We start from the raw sequence: 23,730 nt of genomic DNA on the forward strand, positions 1-23,730 counted from the left end.
TCATTCCTTGTTAAGCTCCCCCGAGTTCCTCCACCTACAACCTTTATTCCAGGCTTGCAGGTACAGCTTTGCTCGCCGTCAACTCGCAGTTGGTTCAGATTGCGTACTACCTTTACAAATATAATTATTTGTGGGGATCTGATATCCGGATCCGTATCCTTGGTTAAGGTTACCTCAATTCTCCCTAACACCCAACCTGAATTCCAAGAGCCGAGGGCCGAATCGGCCAACAACGGCACGGGCACACACCCTTCCCTTCAAATTAAATACCTCCCGTCAAAGACAGAGGGTAAAGAATCAGGACAGGGGGAGAAGTGTAGGTCCAGTATCTCCACCAGTCAATACAGTCACCGACCCCGACCCATACCCGGCTGTAGCTAGTCCGCGTCGTAGCAATACTTCGCAATTATTAGAAAACCTAGAGGGTGGAATAGGACATACTAATAAAACTGACGTCTCCCAATGTGAGGCTAAGACGTCTGGCGCCCAAGTAGATCGTGAGCAAAGGTTAAGTAAACCCCAGTGCACGATGTCGGAACGGGGAGAGGAGTCTACACTCCAAGAGTACGAGGAGGACCAGGGAGATCACGAGACAGACTCCACGGAGCGAGAAACCAACCCTCGAGTGTCGTGGGTGTACCGGCTGAGTAAGGAGGAAGTGGTCAGCTACCTGGAGAGTCTTGGCCTGTTGGCAGTGGGGACTCTGACGGAGCTGAGGAGGAGGATGGTTGAACACCATCGGTCCCGAACCGCTGCGACCTCTCAGACTCGCCGGGACGATGCTATCCCAGGCACAAGCCGTGTCTACTCTGAGCCGTCCCTCCACAACAGAGTGAATCGACCAACAGGTATAGAGCCGGCACCACACCGCTCTTCAGGCACGTATAGTCAGGGCGCTGTATGTGATAAGGTAAGAAGTTGGAATTTACGTTTTGATGGTGTATCAGATGCTCCCAGTTTTATCGAGAGGCTCACTGAACTTCAGAGCGCATATGGGATATCCGGGGAACAATCTCTTATAGCCCTACCAGAGCTGATGGAGAGAGGGGCCCTACTCTGGATGCGGAATCGTCGCTCCCAGTGGAGGACGTGGGCTGACTTTGTAGAGGCGTTTAAACTCCGATACTATCCCCATACTTATAGTGACGATCTTGAAAGTCAAATCATTGCAAGGAAGCAGAGGGAGGGCGAACCGGCTGATGAGTATGCCGAAGCCCTACTCACTTTAATGAGGAGATTAGGAAGTTACGACGGGGATAGGATATATCAGAGGGTGTATCAGAATTTATTACCCAGATATAAGCTACATGTCCGAAGTGTAGGAGCCCAAAACATAGACCAACTGTTAGATATAACTAGGGAATATGAGGCAATCCGTGCTGAGGAAAAGCACTCTAGGTTGTCCTTACGGAATACCAAAATCGAGGACAATAAACGGGGAGAAAATTCAGCTAAGGCAACTACTAAGCCACGGGAGACTAAAGTGATAGAAGAGAGTAGTACTAGTCAGGGTCCTGTGTGCTGGAATTGTAAAAAGACAGGACATTGGAGGTCAACTTGCCCTGAGCTTTCTAAGTGCAAGGAATGTGGGAAAAATCATGATCAGTGTAACTGTAAGTCCCAGAGTAAAAGATCGTCGGGAAATTCAGTAATTCATTCAACAAAGATTTTAAGCCCCAGAACCGTGTCAGGAGATACACAGACTTTCATTGATGTGAGTTTGGCGAACCAGAAATTTGTCGCTTTGATTGATACAGGATCGGAAAAATCCTACATCAGTACACAAGTTCTGAGAGCATTAGAACGTGAGGGGTCAGTAAAGAAAGAAAACTGCACACATAAAGCGATACTCACTGATGGGAAGTCTGCTCTCCTCTCGATAAGAGTTTTTACCCAATTGAAAATAGAAAATATTTCTGTTTCTTTCCAGGCTGTAGTGATGGAAGGCCTTAAGCCTGACGTGTTGTTAGGAGTGTCATTCATGATTCAGCATAATTTAACTATCAATATAAGGCATAATAGAGTAGAATGGGAACCAGAGATAGTGGGAGCTATACATGGTAGTAAGAGTTCAGCGAATACTTCTAAGGTGTCGACTGTAGCTGCCGTTAGACCAAGTAGGGAGGTCGGAGATAATGGGGTGTACATGTATGTAGGAGTAGAGGGGGTGGACCTGAATGCCGCTATAGATACCTCATCTCAAAAGTCATACGTTTCTAGTGAGATCGCGAAACGTCTTAAAATAGAAGGAGAGACCACTTTACCGGTCACTGTATGTGGCAAGGAGTATAAGTGGCAAGTGTCAGTTGTCCAGATATTGAACCTCGTATGATTTTAGGAGTGGAAAATCTGCGTAAGATGGGAGCTGTATTAGAAATGCAACCCCAGGGAGTCCGATTACGGAGTAGGGAAGGGGAAGGTAGGTTATCAGTTGTCTCTGAGCAGGAGAAATTCGATAATTTTCTGGAAGAAGAAATCCGGAAATTCTCTTCACTCCCAGGACGGACCCATATCTTGAAACACAAAATAAAACTCCAGGAAGGAGTTGAACCCTTCAGACTTCGTCCCTATCCCAGGAACCCTATCATGCAAAAAGTGATTGATGAGGAAGTCGATACAATGCTTGAACAGGGAGTCATAGAACCCAGCTGTAGCTCGTGGAGTTCTCCTATCGTATTAGTAAAAAAATCGAATGGGAAAATAAGGTTCTGTATTGATTTTCGTAAACTTAATTCTGTGACTCATAGAGATGCTTACCCCCTCCCAAATATGACCGGTATTTTAGACAGGCTTCACGATGCTAAGTATATATCTACTATTGATCTGAAGAGTGGTTATTGGCAAGTCCCGTTAAGGTGTGTTTTCGTAATGGGCAGACGACAGAATTCACTTTAAATTAACATTGGTTCTTATGGGAGTATTCACCCATCGGCAGAAAGTTGAGCAGAAAAAAAGAACTGTTCAAATCAGAGACGAACTGTCGTTCATCTTGCCGTTCTTTATAAGGCCTATCAACACAATGCTATTTTGCTTCGACCGATCACTGCTCATGAACCGTTTTGTCGAAAAAGAACTAATTTCGGGATTCTGTCGACGAGAACAGACAGCTTCGAATCACTTTTCTGCTCTGATCACGTGACACCGGCAGAATAGTGGCTTTCTGTGGATCAGACGCCATGTTCTTTTTAACCTCAATCTTTAACTGTTGGATGGTTTGTTTTGATATTGGTTGTCAGATTTCGGATTGCTACTATTATACTGTGAAATTAATTTGCAGTGGAAAATTGAGGTATAAAATATTTCTATTGGTTTCTTTATTCTTATAATTTTTACAAGAGAAATTGAAAATGAATTTACAACAGAAAGGCGTGAAATTTTCGAAGTTCAAAGTTTTGTACTTTCCAGACCTGCACAACGAATTAGGCTACCTATTTGAAAAATATAATATGGTTAGAAATTGCTGATGTAATAGAGGATTCAAGTAAGTACACTTAAATTTATTATAATAAAGTAGGCTAGATCTACCGTAGGCCTACACAATTATTTGATATAAATTTTATGAGTAGCCTACAACTAGCATGTTTACAATTTTTATTCAGGTAGCCCACTGTAGTAGGCCTTTAATAACCTAGTCTCTAGGTCTAAATTGCTATCTTTTTCATTTTTCAAGAGGTTAGAAGTTGACAAAAGTTTATTTATTTCTTTTTTTAATGTTTAATTTGTAGTATTTAATAATAATGTAAATCCTTGTCTAGCTAGTTTGTGTATGGTAGAGAATTATCACAAGAAAGAGAGAAATCTAATCAACTGATTAGATTTAAAGTCATTCAAGATTGATTGTTATTATTATTATTATTTATTATTATTTTATTGATTCAATGATACAAAATTATTATTTAAAATAATTTTTTGATTATTTAATTGATTAGATTAACATTATTTGATTATTATAATTATTTGATTGATTAGATTAACATTAAATAATCAGATTCAAAACATTATTCAACCAAGATAACATTTAGCATTTCATGCTAACAATCTTTTACACTTTCAGTAAGTTGGCCTAATCACAAAATACATTTTTTATAATGCAGCTAGTAGTTTTCACAAACAGATTTATTAAAAATAACATCATAATTTGACTTAGAAGTATTTCATTACATTCTAAGTCCTAAACTTCCATTATCCTTGTTGCACCTCAAAATATTGTAAACTCATAGTTTATCAATATAATAACAAAACTAACCTGACTATTAGAACATTTAATTTGTCTTTGGTACCTATCTATGAATTAATCTTCTTTTAATTTATAATTTAAAATCACTTGAAAACAATATTAAATAGATTGTTATAGTAATAACTTGATCAGAGTCAGTGTAATTGAATATTGAAAGACTGCCATTGGAAAAATATAAAATAGGTAGGTACTATTTTTCTGGTTGACCATTGCTACCAAACTCATTTAAAACTACAATAGTAATGTATTTGAAAAACTTATTCATGCTCTATTGATCGATATATTACTTGATGCCAGGTATATCAATGTGAATAGTATAAATTAAAACAGGAGACACACAACATAGATAGATTAAAAACACTGAAAAACTTCCATTATAATCGGAAATTTTTAAGGAACTGTGTCCCCTTTCTCAAACCGAGCAAAGAGTGTAATGTAAGTTTTTCAGTGTTTTTAATCTATCTATGTCGTGTGTCACCTGTTTTAATTTATATTATAAAACTTTAAAGTGTTTTCTGTTATGTGCTATGAATGTAAGTACCTATATACTTATAGTATTTATATCTAATGTAAATAGTTTATTGAGGCCCAGTTCACTTCTAATTTATTCAAAGTCCAAACTATGTCTTATCATTGATGATTAACTTCACATTATCTCCAAAATGAATATGCTGAAAGATTATGTTTCTTTTTTCAGGTACCATTTACAAACAAAATATTGAAGAGAATGTGCTCAAAGGAAATGCATATGAATTCTTTTTTGTTGACCAGGATGGAACAATTCTTTGGAACCTATAATTAGAATAAGTTAGTTAGGTAAGATAAAATTCCACTCATTTTTTAAACTTTATATAGGCGATGTCATTTTATACAGTTTCCCATTTTTTAAAAAGGTTTATCCACTTCAATGTTTTATTATCGATTTGATGGTAGATATTCAAATAGTAAGATTTAACTATGGTACGTGACTAAAATAATAGAAAAACTGACTGAATTTTGAAATCATTAATAGCTTACAGGAAATCTTAATATTTCGAAACTACGTGAAACCACATGAGATCAAGATGGACAGTTGAGAAGAGTGCTTAAAAAGCAATGTATTCACTTATCATTCAGGGAATAGAGTTATTCATAATATTTGGGATTCCTTCCATAAATAAATAATTTATGTAACATTATCCAATAATGTGATAACATTACATCAATAATTTAATGTTAAAATTGTTTTTAAAACACTCTTCTCAACTGTCCATCTTGATCTTGAGTGGATGATGACTTTATAAATGACCATACATTAGAACTATGAATAGATGACTTAAAAAATTCACCCAGCAAGTGCTGGTAGAAAACACTGAATAATAGCTTTTAATGACAGTCATTCCACCTTTTAAAATTTATGATTAAATTCATGGATGAAATACCCACATTGTTCTGAGAGAGATTTATGTATTTGCAGTTTGGTATTCATTTTCAAATCACTTAGTTCTATTTATAATGTTGTAGATAATCATCATTTCAGATTAAGCAATTAATTTATTGATTATTTCCATTTGTTTCATTAAACTTGTTTCTCTAAATGTAGAACTAAAAATTACTTTATGCAGTACATTTTGGAAGAGTTAAGTAAACCAAACGGTCGAGAAGTAGGCCTACTGACCACAGAAATAAATAAATAATTGTTCATGGTATCCAAAAATATATTGTTCACCAACAAGTTCTTTTGACCTAGGGGCACACTGATTAATCCCAATTCCTGCATGGAGATTTATTTATTCAATCATTCAGAATTACACAACTAACAGATTGATGCTAATAATAATTCAACTGAATGTTGGTTTATTGGAATTTCTCATATAATATTACTTTGTCATTATTGGGGGGTTCCTTCCCAAGAAATATAATTAAAAACTTATACAAATTACAATCAATTTCAGAATTCACTTTGCAAAGTTTTTTTTATAATGAATAATAAATTATCTATAACTTTTTGATTTCAGGCCTAGTGATGTACCAGCCAGAAGTAGAGGATAACAAAGAAAATCAACTATGGATAATATTCCATGGATATGATTCATGTATGATGTAGTAGCCTACAGAAGAAAGAGATGGACTAATCTAAGAAATATATTCATTTTTTCAGTACATCTTGATGTGTTTATTTCATGTTATTCATAATAATATCTTCTTTTTCTGATCGCTCCTGCTAACTGCTTCAATTCAGGTAGTTTTGAAGAAAACAGCAAGTGACATGAAATTAATAAAATATGTTTTAATTGTTTATACTTGAGGGATTTTTAAAACTATATTTAACCCAAAAGCATCGAACTCTTATTAACAACTTGATTGGTTCTGTATGTCTTCTGCTTTTTTGGAACTAATAAAATTATTTAACATTGCTGACTGGCAAATGCTATAGGTAACACGTAGTTAAATAATAGACTTGAATTGGATATAAAATAGGGTATCACAATTATTATGTATTGTATTAAGAATTAAGTAATAGTACTTATTTACTGCATTGAAGGGGTAATAATTCTTTGAATATGAAAAATAACTTAAGCAAAAGTTGAAAATATGATGTTCCAAGCCACATCAAATATAATCACTTTCAATTCCACCTTCTAGGCTATATTTCCAAGGTTTTGATTAAAATTGATAAGCTTTTAGAACATTATAGTGAATAAGGAGTTTGAAAGGCTACTCTAATTCTAATTAGGCTAATACCCTAATAAAGTATTAATTTTAATAGGGCAACTTTAATGGTTAATTGTAGAAAATAACTAGTAGGCCTACCCTAAAATATTCAAAATAAGCATGACCAGTTTCTAATTATGTCATTGTCAAGAGAGTCCTTATTGAATATGTCGAAACTAATCATGTTTCATTTTGGAATATCACAAGGGTACTAATTATCTTCTATAATTAATAAATATTCATCCATTTTAAAATAGGGTATGTGTTATTTAAAGTACCATAACAGAACTCGTTTATTAGAGCAAGATATAGTTATCTCAACAATAATTATTAGAATTAGTTCGCCTGTTTGAATACACTTTGTACATGTCATATGTGTTAATCTATAATAATAATAATTTCTAATATTCGTATAGCTTTTACTGGTGAGGAGTCCCTAATTGAACATTGCCTGAGAAGGCATATTGATTTAGGCAGTCAATTGGCCTCACGATTCTTATACATGATTGTATATCAGCCGGGACCGTACCCATCCAATGATCAAAAAGGGGACTGCTAAAATAAAATTGCCTAAAAAACGTTTACAATATTGATATCCCTTGGTGTAATATAACCCGTAGATTCCAAAAATGCCAAAAGTAAAGCACTTATTTATTATTTATTTATTGATTTTTTTTCGATAGAGCTTCAATAGGCCTTTGAAGTTGAATACGGTACTCATAGTAGGTAGGCCTACCTATAAACGATGTGATTTAAAGAACATGCATTGACTCTGAAGGCAATTGATTCTAGTTAATAAAATAATTATAATAATATCTTATTAATAATGGAATGCTTCTAGTTAATAAAATAATATCTTATTAATAATGATCTATCTTATTAATAATATATCTTATTAATATCTTATTAATCAGTTACTTCAAATAATTCACCCTTACAAATTTCAAGCATAGGAAATGAAAAGTTAACTCTTAGATTGACATGCCTAAAAAGCATAGAATTTTGCATAATTATTGAAGTAACTAATAAGTGTGGAAAAGTTATCTGAGTTTTAAAAAGCAATTAATTCACTTTATTGAATTAAATCTCCAATAATCATTTCAGAATTACCTTTTGGACAACCCAAAAAGTTCATTACCCATAACACATAAAGCAAAATTCATGTCAAAGAACTAGTTCTTTGAATGTTACTGTTTCTGCCCGCCTGGGTGCGCTGCAATCGATTCTGCTTCTGCCCGTTACGAAAACACGGCTTTAGATGAGGAGAGTAAAGAATTGACTGCTTTCATAGTGCCGGGCAGAGGTCTATTTCAATTTAAAGTGATGCCTTTCGGCTTACACTCAGCTGGAGCTACCTTTCAACGTTTGCTAGATCAGGTGATAGGGCCTAAACTCGAACTGTATGCGTTCGCGTACTTAGACGATGTGGTAGTATTAGGGGAGACTCTTGAATCCCATAGAGAGAACATCTCGCAGAGGTTTTCCAGAGGTTGGGAGACGCAGGTCTAATTATAAATAAAGATAAGTGCAATTTTCTGAAATCTGAGCTGAAATACTTAGGTCATATTGTGACAGAGCAAGGCCTCCGTACCGACCCGGAAACGATTAGGGCTGTTAGAGATTTCCCTACCCCGCAGTGTGTTAAATCTCTCAGGAGCTTCCTATGGTTAGCCTCCTGGTACCATAGGTTCGTCCCTAATTTTTCAGAGCTAGCAAATCCGTTACATCGTTTGTTAAAATTGAAGGTGAATTGGCAGTGGGGAGAAGAGGAGGAAACGGCATTTCAGAAAATCAAAGATGCTTTAACCTGTGCCCCAGTATTAACCTACCCTCATTTTGAGTTACCCTTTGTGATTCAGACCGATGCCTCCAACGAAGGGTTGGGAGCTGTCTTGACTCAGGAGATTAATGGTGAGGAGAAAGTTATTGCTTATGCGAGTAGGGGTTTAAGAGGTCCCGAAGTCCGATATACCACAACCGAGAAAGAGTGTCTAGCTGTGATATATGCCCTGAGAAAATTAAGTCATATGTGGAAGGTTACGAAATTACTGTGATTACCGACCATCAGTCCTTGAAGTGGTTGCATGCCATTCCCCATCCCACTGGTCGTTTAGCACGATGGGTAATGGAAATGCAACAATATAATTTGAAAATAAAATATAGGAAAGGGAAGTTCAACATAGTTCCAGATGTACTCTCACGCACCCCCTGTAAGGAGGAGCTCACTTTGGGAGAAACGAACTCCGAGGGCGGGGTGGCCCCTATCGCTATTGGTCAAGAGAACGACGATAGCTGGGTAAAGAAAATTAAATCATTACTGATTGTAGACCCCAAGAAATTCCCCGACTATACAGTTAGAGATGGGTTGTTGTATAGACATATTTGGCCTAGGAGGCGGCTCCAAGAAGAGCAGAGTGCTGAGGGGTGGAAGCTTTGTGTCCCAGTGAGCTGTCGCTCTGAAGTTTTACAACAAAATCATAATGCTCCTACCGCGGGTCACTTTGGCATATATCGTACATATGACAAGATAGCGCGCCTATATTATTGGCCTGGATTGTTTAATGATGTTGCCACCTATGTACGGAGGTGTGATGACTGCATTAAGATTAAGGTAGAACAGAGGACCCCATATGGTCGCATGAAAAATCCCCGTAAATTGTTTCACCCTTGGGAGACTGTCAGTACTGACTTAGTCGGCCCGTTACCCCGTTCCAAGTTAGGACACCGTTACATAGTCATGTTTCAAGATCAGTTCACTAAGTGGACGGAAGTGGCCGCCCTATCTAAGGCAGATAGCGCAGGAGTCACGAAAGCTTTCCGTGAATTGATTGTCACACGGTATGGAGCACCTAGGATGCTCATTTGTGACAATGGAACCCAATACACTAGCAAGTATTTTCGCTCATATTGTGAGGATAATGGCGTGAATGTGTTTTTCACCCCCCCATATTCTCCTAGTTGTAATCCTACTGAAAGAGTAAACCGTGTACTCAAAACTATGATACAAATCTTTGTAGGAGAGAACCACTCGGATTGGGACCAATATTTAAGAGAGTTTTGTTTTGCGATGAATACAACTATTCATCAAGGTACCCAATATACTCCAGCTTATCTCAACTTCGGTAGGGAATTGAGGGCTCCAGGTGAGTCCGCATTCGAGTCTCAAGACGATCCACGTACGCAAGGTTTTGAAAGTAGTCAGGCCACGCTACAGAAAAATATTAAGGTATTAATTCAAACCAGGAAAATTGTAGTGGATAATTTGGATAAAGCATATAGGGATGCTAGTCGTTATTATAATCTTCGGAGGCGAGATGTTAAGCTATCCCCAGGTCAGTTGATATATAAGAGAGAACATTATTTATCTTCGGGAGTTGACCAGTTTGCCGCGAAACTCGCTCCAAAGTTCTCAGGCCCCTGGAAGGTAGTTGAGATATTAAGTCCTACAGTAGTGAAGGTTAAAGTAGCAGAGAATAAATCTGTGACTGTTCATGTGAAAGACATTAAGTTGTTACCTCCATGTGTAGAGGAGGAGGAGGGGGAATCTAGCTCAGAAGAACAGGCGAACGCAAATTGCGTTGGTGGAGTGAAGTGCGGGTTGCCTATACTAGCCTTAGACGGTGCAAGGTACGGGAGAAGCACTTTATTCAACTAGTTATTACGTTTCCCGTTAGATGCCGTGACAGGGTGGATTCACTGGTTTCTTGCTCCTTCTCTCGTTGTCACATCGCATAAGACGTTCGAACCTTTTCTTTCAGGATATTTTTGTTATCTGTTTATTGTAGGGTTGCTTTTATCGCGTTCCCGATAATGATAATCTTGTCTTTCTACACTGTCGTTACCTGAATATTTTTGTATAAGCCCATCCAGTCGTCTTTCTATTGCTTCAGTAGTGCTTCGACTCTCTTAGCAGTATGGCGCCTTGTCTTGGTCTACTTGATCGCTTTTTATCCATCGCTGAAATGCGTTCACGTAATGTGAAAAGTAGGGAGGATGGTGTGGTTGTAGCCGGATTACCGACGTCGCCTTGTACGTTCAATGCCAATCCCCCCCCCCCCTCCTTAGTAGGAGTGGGGTGTCACAAAGTGAATTTTTGTGATGGATGGAGAGCCGTCGTCCAGCGAAAAAATTAGCGAAATTATTCTATTTTAGAATAGGAATAGGATCGTCTGCCGGATATATTTTGTTAGATTTGTAGTTGTGTATATACATTATCACCATTGCTGTCAACCCCTTTAAATTAGCAGCATTCGTATCATCTAAACGATAAGCGGCTACCGAGTCGGGTCAGTATCGCTCTTCATGAAATTTCTGGAATAGAAATATTGTTTACCGACCTGAATTAGTGTAGTAATTAGTATCAGTGTCGTCATTAGCTGCACCCTTATCATCAGCACTAGTGGATTCAAACCCTGTCACATGACTAGTGGCGTGATCGTCTTTTCAGACTCCCATTGGTCAGCAAGCCCTTTTCCCCCGGCCTCCTAACTTTCAGCGACCCGGTGTTGCTTCAAGAAGACCTGGGAGAAAGCAGTTGTTCGGTGGTTGAGCGTGAGATCAGGTCACGAATCTCCTCTCCTTACGACGTTACCGACACTAATTATTATTCTATCTTGTGTTAATGTAGAATATTGTAGGTCGAGTTCCGAACAACTCGGAGTTAGAATTACCTTGTGGGTTTTTCTTTCTTGTCAGCTATTTTTTTCCCGAATTCGTATCACTGGGGGTGAACGAGTTATTCTTGGTTTTGAAACCTGTAAGGGATCTCAAGTTTGTGCTACAAACAGTTGAGTGGGGAAATTTAGCTAGGCTCTTAAGCAAATTATTTTTGAGGGCTTAATTCTTAAGTCTCAACTCTGTCGCTTCACGACGTTTAAATTTAGTGCGGGAATTTGTTCGCTATTCTCCGTATTTAGTCCTGCAGTGATTCAGGTGATACAGCTTGAGAACGTCCTTGTTGAAGTCACAGACTGCAACGCTTCCTGCTCTCAGGTACAACTTGAGAACGTCCTTGTCGAAGTCACAGACTGCGACGCTTCCTGCTCTCAGGTGCAGCTTGAGAACGTCCTTGTTGAAGTCACAGACTGCAATGCTTCCTGCTCTCAGGTACAACTTGAGAACGTCCTTGTCGAAGTCACAGACTGTGACGCTTCCTGCTCTCAGGTGCAGCTTGAGAACGTCCTTGTTGAAGTCACAAGACTGCAATGCCTCCTGCTCTCAGGTGCAACTTGAGAACGTCCTTGTCGAAGTTACAGACTGCGACGCTTCCCACTCTCAGGTGCAGCTTGAGAATGTCCTTGTCGAAGTTACAGACTGCGACACTTCCTGCTCTCAGGTGCAGCTTGAGAACGTCCTTGTCGAAGTTACAGACTGCGAAGCTTCCCACTCTCAGGTGCAGCTTGAGAACGTCCTTGTCGAAGTTACAGACTGCGACGCTTCCGGCTCTCAGGTGCAGCTTGAGAACGTCCTTGTCGAAGTCACAGACTGCGACGCTTCCTGCTCTCAGGTACAGCTTGAGAACGTCCTCGCTGAAGTCCCCAGACTGTGGCATCCTCTCTCTTTCTTCCTCTTAATTTTTCCTACCCTGCATAGCGCGAGATCTCAGTTCCAGACTAGAGATCGTTCCCGTCGCGGTCCTCAGACCAGCGAGAGGTGTAGGAAACCTTATGTAGAGCAGGATCTCAGTCACAGATTAGAGATCGACCCAGTCGCGGTTCTCAGACCAGCGAGAAGCTTAGGAGAATCCTTGTGAACCCTTCCCTATCCTCTCATAATAGTCGACATACTGACTATTAATTTAAAAGCGTTTCGGACGATTGAGAGTGATTCCCATACCCTTAAGGGCAGTTACAGATTGGCCCTTAATAACCAGCACGCTGTCATCAGATTAGCGCGGAAATCCTGTTTAGCAGTTTCAGAATTGCTGAAAATCCTTTCGCAGCTGCAGGCTCGCGATTCAGAAATCCGACACCTGAAACCTCATCCATTGAGCTTTAGTTATCATAAAATTGTAATTGATATACTGTATTTAGCTAGCAGGTTCAGCTTGCTGAGAACTTTATCGCGATTCACAGATCGCGAGTTATTGAACCAAACCCCATTAGTTACAGGAAGGAACAATCCTATTAACGAATCTCCATTCCCCAGGCCCGATAAAATATTCCCTATACCTCTAACTCGGTATACCATATCCTATACCTTATACCTCTTACGCCTCTCCAATCATATTGATCTGATACCGGGTGCGCAGGTTCAGTCTGCACACCGACAGCCCACAGTCTCAGATTGCGAAAACCGTAACAAAAATTCGATATCATTCCTTGTTAAGCTCCATCCCGAGTTCCTCCACCTACAACCTTTATTCCGGGCTTGCAGGTACAGCTTTGCTCGCCGTCAACTCGCAGTTGGTTCAGATTGCGTACTACCTTTACAAATATAATTATTTGTGGGGATCTGATATCCGGATCCGTATCCTTGGTTAAGGTTACCTCAATTCTCCCTAACACCCAACCTGAATTCCAAGAGCCGAGGGCCAAATCGGCCAACAACGGCACGGGCACACACCCTTCCCTTCAAATTAAATACCTCCCGTCAAAGACAGAGGGTAAAGAATCAGGACAGGGGGAGAAGTGTAGGTCCAGTATCTCCACCAGTCAATACGGTCACCGACCCCGACCCATACCCGGCTGTAGCTAGTCCGCGTCGTAGCAATACTTCGCAATTATTAGAAAACCTAGAGGGTGGAATAGGACTTTCTAATAATATAAATGACTCGCCTTTTATGTACCTACCTTGATTCTTGTTTATCTCCTCTCATTGCCGCTGTTCTTTGCTCAAAACTTTTTATTTTTTCCTTTCATTTTTGAATTTCTCATTGGACACTTTCAATTTCAAATTACTTTTACAAGAACCAATCAGAGAAGGTCTTTTTGATAAAACGGCTTCTCTGAATGGTTCTCGTGGAACTAATCACAATTAAAATTCAACTGGCGTTTGTGCAACCAGCACTGAACCCTACAAGAGACTAGAATATTGTTTGTTCACTGAGACATTTGAAGCTATTAATCTCCAGGAAGCATCTGGTGTAGGTGTATTTTGCTATGTTTCATAGCCATATCAACTATGGACTTCAGTTATGGGGACATGCTCCAGACTGTAAAGATTTACTGCTCCAGCAGAAGAAAGCTCTAAGGATTCTGGATTTAGCGGGCTACTTGGACCAATGCTGTCCCATCTTTATCAAGCTGAGAATACTCACGGTTTACAATCAAAAACCTACAGTATGTCTGGCTCTCCCTGTTGCATGCAAGGGATAATTTCCACTTGCTCATGAGAAGAGAAAACAGACTCCTACACAAGAGGAAAAGCGAAAATAGACATCCCTTTCTGCAGGCTGTTTAAGAAGAAGGATTGTTTTCCAATACTAGCCCTGAGGATTTACAACGCCTTACCTGATGTATGACAAGAGAGAAGTATGAAGTACTATTTATAAAAAATGCTAATAGCATTTACAAAGTATTCAAGTTTTATGTTGTCTAATCTGCATGTTTAAAATTTTTATTTCGGCTTACTCAAAAGCCAATTCAACTGTGAAAAGGCCTATAATGATTTGAATAAGTAGGTAGTGTAATTATTCAAAATGTGAGGTTAGGAAAAAATTCTTCAAATTAATAATGAATAACCGATGGCTAATTTCTGGAAATTCAATAATAGAAATAAAACATAATAACATACCATATAGATTACATCCAAAACATTAATGAAAGATATGGGGCTCACAGTCTATGGGGCTAACTTATATTTTTAGGTGAGTTTCTTCATTGAATGAAATAGTGAAGGCTATGTATTTCCTAACATAACCTCACATTTTGCTGAGAGGATCTGATATTATTCTCTACATAATATTTAATTATGCATTGAATTTATGCTTTACATCAGAATGGAAAATATTAGCTGATAATAATTATATCAAGTTCTTGCTTACCACGAATTTATGTAAAATCTCCATGAGTGGCACTGATTGTTATGATTTTGAGAATATTCAAATGATATTGTTTGTTTGTTCACTATCTTCTAATATTTTACTTTTTGACCTGTGTTTTATATGCAAAACAGTATGAATACTCAAATACTATCAATGCATAAATAAATAATAAGTTACTTGTATAATAATAATAACAAAAAACACTAGGGACTGAAATCTTGAAAAAGCGTCTTCAGGGATACACTGCTCCAATGACTCGAGTGACTCGAGCTAGGCGACCCGCGTTTCGTGGGAGCTTTTGACAGTTCATCACCCGGTCGCCATCTTTGATTTTTCTAGCCCGGGTCAGGAATCGTGACCCGACCAAATAGTACGGGCGTTGCTTACGGAACTACAAGGCTAGAACACTCAGGTGATCAGCTGTTCAAAAGCGTACACTACACTTCAACCCGTGTTTACATTGAAATCCCTATGTCGAGTGGAATAATTCTACTGTTAATTACTTTTTAGAATAGTGGCTTGTTATTTTATTTTCCCGATACATATTTCAACATCTATCATTAATTTTAAGGGCAGCAATCATTGAGTTCTCACAAAATTCCTATTTATTTGTCAACAAATTTGTAGGTTATTTGTACTTCAGTTATAATCACGTTAAATTTCAAAACACGTAGTCTAATAATTTATTGTCATGAAATAAAGATTATAGATGAGTTGCTGAAAGTTTTAAGAACTAGGCCTACAGATTGTTTTTTTATTTTTATTACAATACACCTTGATTCCAGAGAGGAACTCAGACTCCCCATTTGAAATCTTGTAGTATGGCAATCTAACTTTATTTGATTCATAACTTTTCAGATGAAATACACAAATAAGTCTTATTAGAAAGTAAGGCGAAAGTAAATTTGTAAGTTTTTTGTCATCATATAATATAATAAGTATTTCTTTTTCTTATAGAGCTTATTATTGGAATATAAATTCTACTTCTACTTGAAGTACCTATAACAAGAATGTTATGAAATTGGAAACTTTTATGGTTTGGATTATATTGAGTAAAAGAGCCCAACATATTTCCAATAGTTTTTATTATAGACTAAAATATGTTTTAAATGATTATATTGTTAGCTTACTCAGCAAAAGATTTCAATATTCAGCCTTATCCAGTAGGTACCGGTAACTTATATTTTATTTACGAATTTAAGTACAATGTATTTACGGTTGCGCTCAACTCTATTCTGGAGTTTAAGACTAAATTCATTATTATTTCAAAACTTCCAAGTAAAAAAGTGTTGATTTTAAATCGTGTAGGATAAAAATATTATATATATATATACATATACCGTATATATGATTCATGGCTGGCATACATTTAATAGAGAATGAGTTACAATTTATAAAATAGTGTACCGTACCCTGGTAGGTCTACAAAATTAACTGTATAGTTAACACCGTAATTTTTTTTATTGAAATTATGACATTTACAATCATGAATAATATTTCAATTGAACTACTGTATATACCTATACTTTCTTCAAAGTTTAGAATCATTAAACTGCCAGTAGTGTTTTGGATTACGGTATGTGTTTCCTCTGACCCCACAACTGTGGGTAATTGATAAAGGAGAAGTTATTGAAGATCGTGCTGTAATTCAAATAGCAGAGCTTCAAAACTGAATGAAGTATGAACATATCAGTTTTTGACATTATATTTTATATTAATATATATTAGGTAGAAGTAAAATGACACTCATTCTTTCACCAATTAATCTATTTACTCACCCGGATAAGTAAGAAAGTCGTGTTTCAGTTGATTCGTTGTTGATTATCCATATTTATTACCAATATTATTACAATGTATTGTATTTTGATAACTTTAAACTGAAAAAGCACATTCTTTTGGTGTAACGACGACCGTTTAGTGCTGGTGTTGTACATTCTCAAGCCAAACAGAAACTCGAAACGGTCGTCGCCACACCAAAAGAATGTGAGTGTTTTTTCCCTTTAAAGTTATCAAAATGATATATAGTTAATGTTCAACCTTCTAGTGGCGCACTAAGACACTACCTCCGTAAACTCGGAGGTGTAGTGACTGAGACCGTAATTGAAAAAAATTTCAAAGACGACCAATACGGTATGCGCTTTTTTAAGAATTGACAGAAAAATGTTGTTAATGTTGTTCAGTTATAGGGTCTAGAAATTTAAAATAACTAAACCTTATTGACTTCTATATCGCCCAGAATAGGCGATTTTTCTGCTCTTACCAGCGTTTTCTTAGCTTTCAAGAGAAAATTCTTACGTTTGGTACAAAATTTCAGGTAACTTGAGGTGTATTAGTTATGTAGGCTATTGAAAGGGCTTAGAAGGTGTGCTAGAAATTGGCGTTTCCAGTGTTTATCTGTGTTTTATCAGGATTTTCAAAACCAAATAAGCAGAAAATGTTCAAATTTTATACACATTTTTAGCATAATTATGAAATAACAGTTCAATGAATGAAATGACAAATTTATAGCAACACTGAATTGGGTTATTAATTGCGCTATGATTCCCCTGCCATTTAGCAGATAATCTTAACTCAGCTGGGGGACTCTAGCCTTTGCATGTTAGAAGAGACCATCATGAATATTAATATAATTTGTGCAAGAGCGCGCTTAATTATGCATAACCAAGCGTGCAGACAAGAAACGTACAATATCTGAAAAGAACAAAAGGAACACTAGCTCACACTGAAAGCGTGCTTGGTTGCGTTCAGTGTAAAAAACGTGTTTCAATAGCACTTTTCAAATTTTGTTTTCTGGGTCATGCATGATTCTACGTAAATTTGCACATATCCATTCAATGTGATCATACAATTATTCTCATGTATCAGGATATTATTCATATTATTACTGTTGTGACCAAGAATAAATCTTTCAAGTAGTATCCTACCAGAGCGTCAATAGACATATCATTGGTTCATTAGCGCTATTGAAGAATATGCATAGATTTTTCATGATATGACATGGTCTTACATATGATATAAATATAAAAACTCTGATATCTCACTCTGCAATAAATTATTATTTACACTGTATCGATCAGCCATAACCCATAAAGAACACTTTACTTACTTACCGGTACAGTACTTACCTCCGATGAGTAAGATGTACTGTATTCCTCACGGTCCTGGATCGGGGAATCGTCAAATTTTCAAATTGTGTCAAACTCACTTTGTTATTAAGAGTAGAAACAGATTAGATAAAAATGATTCATGTAAGTTACTGGATCAGGCTGAATATTGAAATCCTTTACTGAGTAAGCTAGCAGTATTATCATTGATCACATATATTCGTTTATAATAATATTGTTAGAGATACCGTAATGTATGTTCTGTTTTAATACTAAAGATAACCTACACTGCAAATTTTTTTTTATTTCAAGCCATTCTTGTTATGATTTAATAAGAATTCTTATTCCAATAGTGACTTATATAATAAAATGAGTGATAGCCTACCAATTTACCTTTTCAAAAAAATTATGTTTAATCTAAAAATTCCTTAAATCTAATAAAGCTATAAATATTAGCATACTACAAAAGCCGTGGTTGTAATTCCTCTCGTAGAAATTGAGCAATACTGTAATCAAAATTGAAAAAAACAATAGGTAGGCCTAATTCAAAGCTCAAGCAACTCAACTTTACACTATATTACTATATTTTTTACAATAATTGAAATACGTGTTTGAATTTGAAAAAGCTAATTTAAAACATGGGTAACCTACAACTTGGTTAACCAATAACTAAGAATATTAAGAGAACTCAATGATTACTACCCTTGAAATTCATGATGAGAGATAAAAATTGTATTGGTAAAATAAAATAACAACCCTTTATTCGAAAAAGTAGTTATCAGTTGAATTATTAACGTTTATTCATGAAAAATTCCATTCGACATAAGGATTTCAATGTAAACACGGGTTGAATTGTACGCTTTTGAACAGCTGATCGGCTGTATGTACTGGCCATGAGTTGAGTAGGCCATGGTACGGGCTACGAAGTTATAGCCCGAGTCACCCGGAATCGGAGCGCTCCTATTGGTTGATAATTTCGCGTCGTCTGCTCTGGTCTGCAGTCAAGTAAACAACACAACTAGATGCAAATATGGAGGATTATTACGAATACAAACATAAGTCTGTTTTTGAAGGCATATTTCATAAAATAATTGGAAAGGAGGAAATTTACACATTATTGGCTAGTAAGTTTATTAATTGCATTTTTGACAATATTATTAGTTTAGTATGACTATTATATTAAAATATATGTGTGCTCATGATGTGATCTATCCAAAACTGTTAGGCTTTTTAGTGTTCATCGAGGAAATTGTGAATAATAAAATAAATAATATAATATTTTGTTAATTATTCTGTGTGGTCATGAAAGTTATTGATCCATTTAAATAGCATTGAAATATTTACTTTTGATTTTGGCTACTTCTGTTTCTTCCTAGATTTTTATTGCTGTTTAACCTCAATACCTATTTGTATCTCGTTTATGGCATAATTTATTAAAAAAATAAATAGAATTTCATTATCAAATTTCAGAATACTCAATCGGCTAAACAGAAACTTAAACCTAATAAACTTCACTCATTTTCATTTTATTAAATAGTTTGTTATTCTATGGAATAGGCCTATGCATAATAAAGATTATAAAAATTATCTCTTGCTTTCTATAAGAATAATTTTATTTGCTATGCAGGTCCTCTGCATTTCATAAAGATTGATTTTAATTTAAATTCAATAGCTCAAGTACTGAAACTTTATGATTTTTGTTTTACAGGCAGCTTGGACTTCTTCCAGTCCTATCTGAATCAAAACTATGGCCACATCGAGATGGCTGGTTTAGCAGTAGGTAAGGCTCTTTCATACAATTCTCTTATAATATAATTTCTATCACATAATAACGATTAGTGATAGTAGTCACATTGGTATAAATAATTTTACCATATTCTGCAGCTATTTTTTGTAGAGACTGTGATAATTTACGCCAAGCTAAAAACTTGGAGCTTTTACATTAGAGTTGTCATTCAAAGTTTTAAACAAATTATGGAAATATGTTAAAATTACAGCAAAATTGCTTCTTCAACTTGTAAAAATCCCTCTATCTAATATGATTTTGTTTTCCATACATTGTCGAAAACACTGAGAAAGTTGCCAACAAAATTTTCATCACAAGTCCATGCAGGCTATGCTTTCTAAGCGAACATTTTGACAGCTTTTGCTGCTCTACATTGTTTGAGAACAGCAAATTTTTAAAGATAATAAACAACTTTTTTATAGAAGAATCTGTGAAAACTTTGGTGTATAATATGCAGCTTTAAACCCATTGCATTTTGAAAACTTAAACCAAGCTACTCCACAATTGAAAGAAGTCTGTCTTTTTGTCACTACTAAAGAAGATACAGAGAAAAACCTAGAAGACTTACAGTATAGGGAAATCTCTAAAACTATGAGACGAATAAAATGTTTAGGAAAATTTGTAACCTTTAATTTTTCATAGGATAGTCAGTATTTGATTAACATTGGTGTTGCTATTCTTTTGCCAGATTTTTTACAATGTAGAAGTATATTCAATAATTGTTAATTATTAACAACATTTTCAATCTAATTATGCAAGTGTATTATTTATTGAAAAGTAAATTCACTTGATGAGTACGATAAATTGATTGTTCTAAAGAAGAATGAACAATTATTGATATTAAATAAGATAAACTGGTATCAGCTATCCTCTATAAAAGGCAGTGACTAGGCAGAGAATCGGCAACGTTGTTCTTCTATATTACTCTACTGCCAATATAACGTGACCTCACTATAGACGCGTTTCTTCTATGTTATATGTTCATGATTATAACATTATTTGAGCTACTCTTCCGGTGTAATTCAATCAAGCTTCTGTAAGATTTTGTAGCCAAGCTTGACGTTTCCTTCAAAAACAACTTCAAAAAAGTGGCACTGATACAGCCTGTTTGAGAGTGATTAATATCATATTGAAAATTAAGAACTACAATATATTTTGCAAGCACCACTGTATATAGACTGCACTACTAGTAATTATAACATAATGCTTAGAAGACCTACCTTATGGAAGTCAATCATGTTCACTACTTAATGATGTTTTAATATCATTGTTTTCTTTATGTTACAGAAGTCACCACAGAGGGTCATGTGTGGACTACTGATGCAACAAAAGTGAAATTTATTTGGGATTAAAAGTTAACAGACCGTTGTGCAACCCGGTGATAATCTTGTATTAAAGAAGTTCTTATGTAGCAAGCACAAGTTATGAAGTTAGTGAAGGCTATTATTAATACATCAGATGACTTTTGTTGCTGCGAGAGTGTCGACCATGTTCATCTACTGAAGCTGCAATGACATCCACTATCTCATAGAATGTTCTATGAGCAGTATTTTGAGAAAAATTATATCTGTCATCAGCAGCTAAGAATGTCTCTGGTTTGCTCAACATCCAAACTGTAAAAAGTATTTTCTCCTCAAGAGGTATTTTTATATTTGCAGGCTGATTAATTCTCCTTCCTATAACTTCTAATAGCACATAAAAATGTTGATGTTAATTTTTGTAAAATTGGAATTTAATAAAAAACAAACAATCTACCAATTTTCGATTTGAAATACACCATGTTTGGTTTTTCGTATGGCCTATATCTTACAGTACCTCTATTATACGCTCATATGACCCGCCGCAAAGTAGACCCACGCTAATCCACAAAAAGCAACCCACGCCATGGGATGTTTTGTAAACCATTGCTATTGAATTATTCATAATCAATCAGCTGACAAGTGGATTGATTATTCATTGCATGTATTACACAGATGTCTGGAGAAACTTAGCAATGGTTTACAAAACATCCCACGGAGTGGGTTGCTTTTCATGGATTAGCGTGGTTCTACGTTGTGGCGGGCCTATAGTTGGGTCTAGTCAACTATGACCATCCTATAACTGAAGACGCGATCGATCTATCCAGGAATGCCTGGTCATTGGAAATAAATGATAATAATTTAAAGTAGTCTACAGCACTGATTTCATTATAAAATATGATATAGTCAATTTTGAATAAAATAAAACCAGTTACTTGAGATGAGTAACAACTCAAGAGAAATGGTGCAACAACAGAAACTAGTCTCTCAAAATGTTTTTGTAAAAATTTGGTTTAGAAAATGTAATGTTGGCTCTATTTCTAAACTCATTTTGGTTCTTTTAAAATGTCAAAAGTGAATCAGTTTTTCTTTTATTTTTATACAATTTAAAAGCAGCCAAAATATATTTTTAGGGAAAATGGTATTATTTTCATTCAATGAAGACTAGTGCAGTGGTCTCTTTGATGACGCCAAAAAATATAGTCCCATAATATATAATGATTATTAAACAAGAATTAAAAATCTACACCGTGACCTACTTGGTCGGTTTTCAGTAGGTGACCTGAATAGAATAATGCTACATTAACCATGTTTACAAAATTTCAGTGGAAAGATTCTGATGATAATAGTATGGAATCTTTTATCTGCATGGTTTGCTAAGACATTCTAGCATGGCTTTTAAACTCACTAATATTATAATTTCAAAATAACCCAAGTTGTGAGGTCTCGTATTATTACGTTCCTGCTGGAATAATTTATTGAAAACCCTCAAAGGATTTCCCAATTCCTCCACAACAACCGCAGCAACTGGCCCTACAATGTTTGGTGCATCATAATAATTATTATTATTGTTATTCTGTTCTTTATCCAATTCTCCTAGAATAAACTCATTTATTACAGCATGAGCCATGTTTGTTTTGCAAAACATAACTTACTTTTAGTGTCACACCAGTGTGTGTGTGTGTTTTATTCAAATATTCGCGCCATCCGAATATTCAAAAGTACGCGCCAAACAGCATCGACCGGTCGATGTCTGGTTGTCGTTCCATGGGATCACTAGTCTGCCCCGGGTCAGCCGCCATTTTGTTCGGCTCTGGGTCACTCGAGTCACTGACTCAAAAGTATCCCTGAAGATAACCAATGATGATGAGGAACTCCGACACTCGGACCTCACCGACCACAGTATATCAACAGACAGTATTGAAACTCGTCTATAGTACCCTGGCACAAAAATCCGCCATCTTGTTAGAAAGTTCCGCATTGTAATATAGTGGGGTCCACCTTATAATGGCAGATAGGATTGACAATACTGTTGCTGTCCTTTTCTATCATACAACAAAACAGATAGCGCTATCTCTCTCTAGCTTTGCAATGTTGTCTGTTTGCCAGAATATTTTATTTTCACTTTTAACAGTGACTGTATAAAAGTGGACAAACAATTCTCAGCCGCCATTTTTTCTTCATTCTATCAAAATACTTGAGTACACAAGTTGTATAATTGATTTAAAATGTATTTTTGAAACAATGAAATAATTTGTAGACATTACCGTATGAGAAACACCAATTGAAATACCTGAAATGACACTTAAAAAGTTGATAGCTAACCATCCTAGACTTTATCCATGCTTCAGTTAGCCTACACATATAAGTTAGACCTACTCCTACCGGTATAAATTATATTGATTTTGACAACCATTCATGACAGGGCTGAATACAATTTTAATGCATTTTTCAATATGTTTAACGGTTTGTTCTTGGACTCATTTCCAGTTGTCAAACGTAGACCGGATATTTCCAATAAATCTAAGGCTAAAAAGTTTCTCAATTCACCGGCTCTGAACATACTTAAGAATTACGTTTTGATTGCCTACTATAAACTGAAAAAAGAAGGTACAGAATCAGCTAGG

The 23,730-nt window shown here is 36.3% G+C and overlaps 1 protein-coding gene across 7 annotated transcripts in view; it reads right to left on the reverse strand.

Moving 5' to 3' along the window:
* Positions 1 to 23,730, reverse strand: part of LOC111047178 (gastrula zinc finger protein XlCGF57.1-like) — a 102,675-nt gene that overhangs the window by 68,070 nt on the left and 10,875 nt on the right. The window contains exon 1 of one of the 7 annotated variants that reach the window (XM_039439504.1): positions 14,916 to 15,148. The exons of the other annotated variants lie outside the window; for them this stretch is intronic. Coding sequence (XP_039295438.1) covers positions 14,916 to 14,939 — 24 coding nt within the window. The 5' untranslated portion in view covers positions 14,940 to 15,148. Of the gene's footprint in view, positions 1 to 14,915; positions 15,149 to 23,730 lie in introns of those variants that run through there. 7 annotated transcript variants of the gene reach the window in all.

The sequence above is a fragment of the Nilaparvata lugens genome, chromosome 1 (genome assembly GCF_014356525.2).
Source record: "Nilaparvata lugens isolate BPH chromosome 1, ASM1435652v1, whole genome shotgun sequence".
NCBI classification, from domain to species: Eukaryota; Metazoa; Arthropoda; class Insecta; order Hemiptera; family Delphacidae; genus Nilaparvata; species Nilaparvata lugens.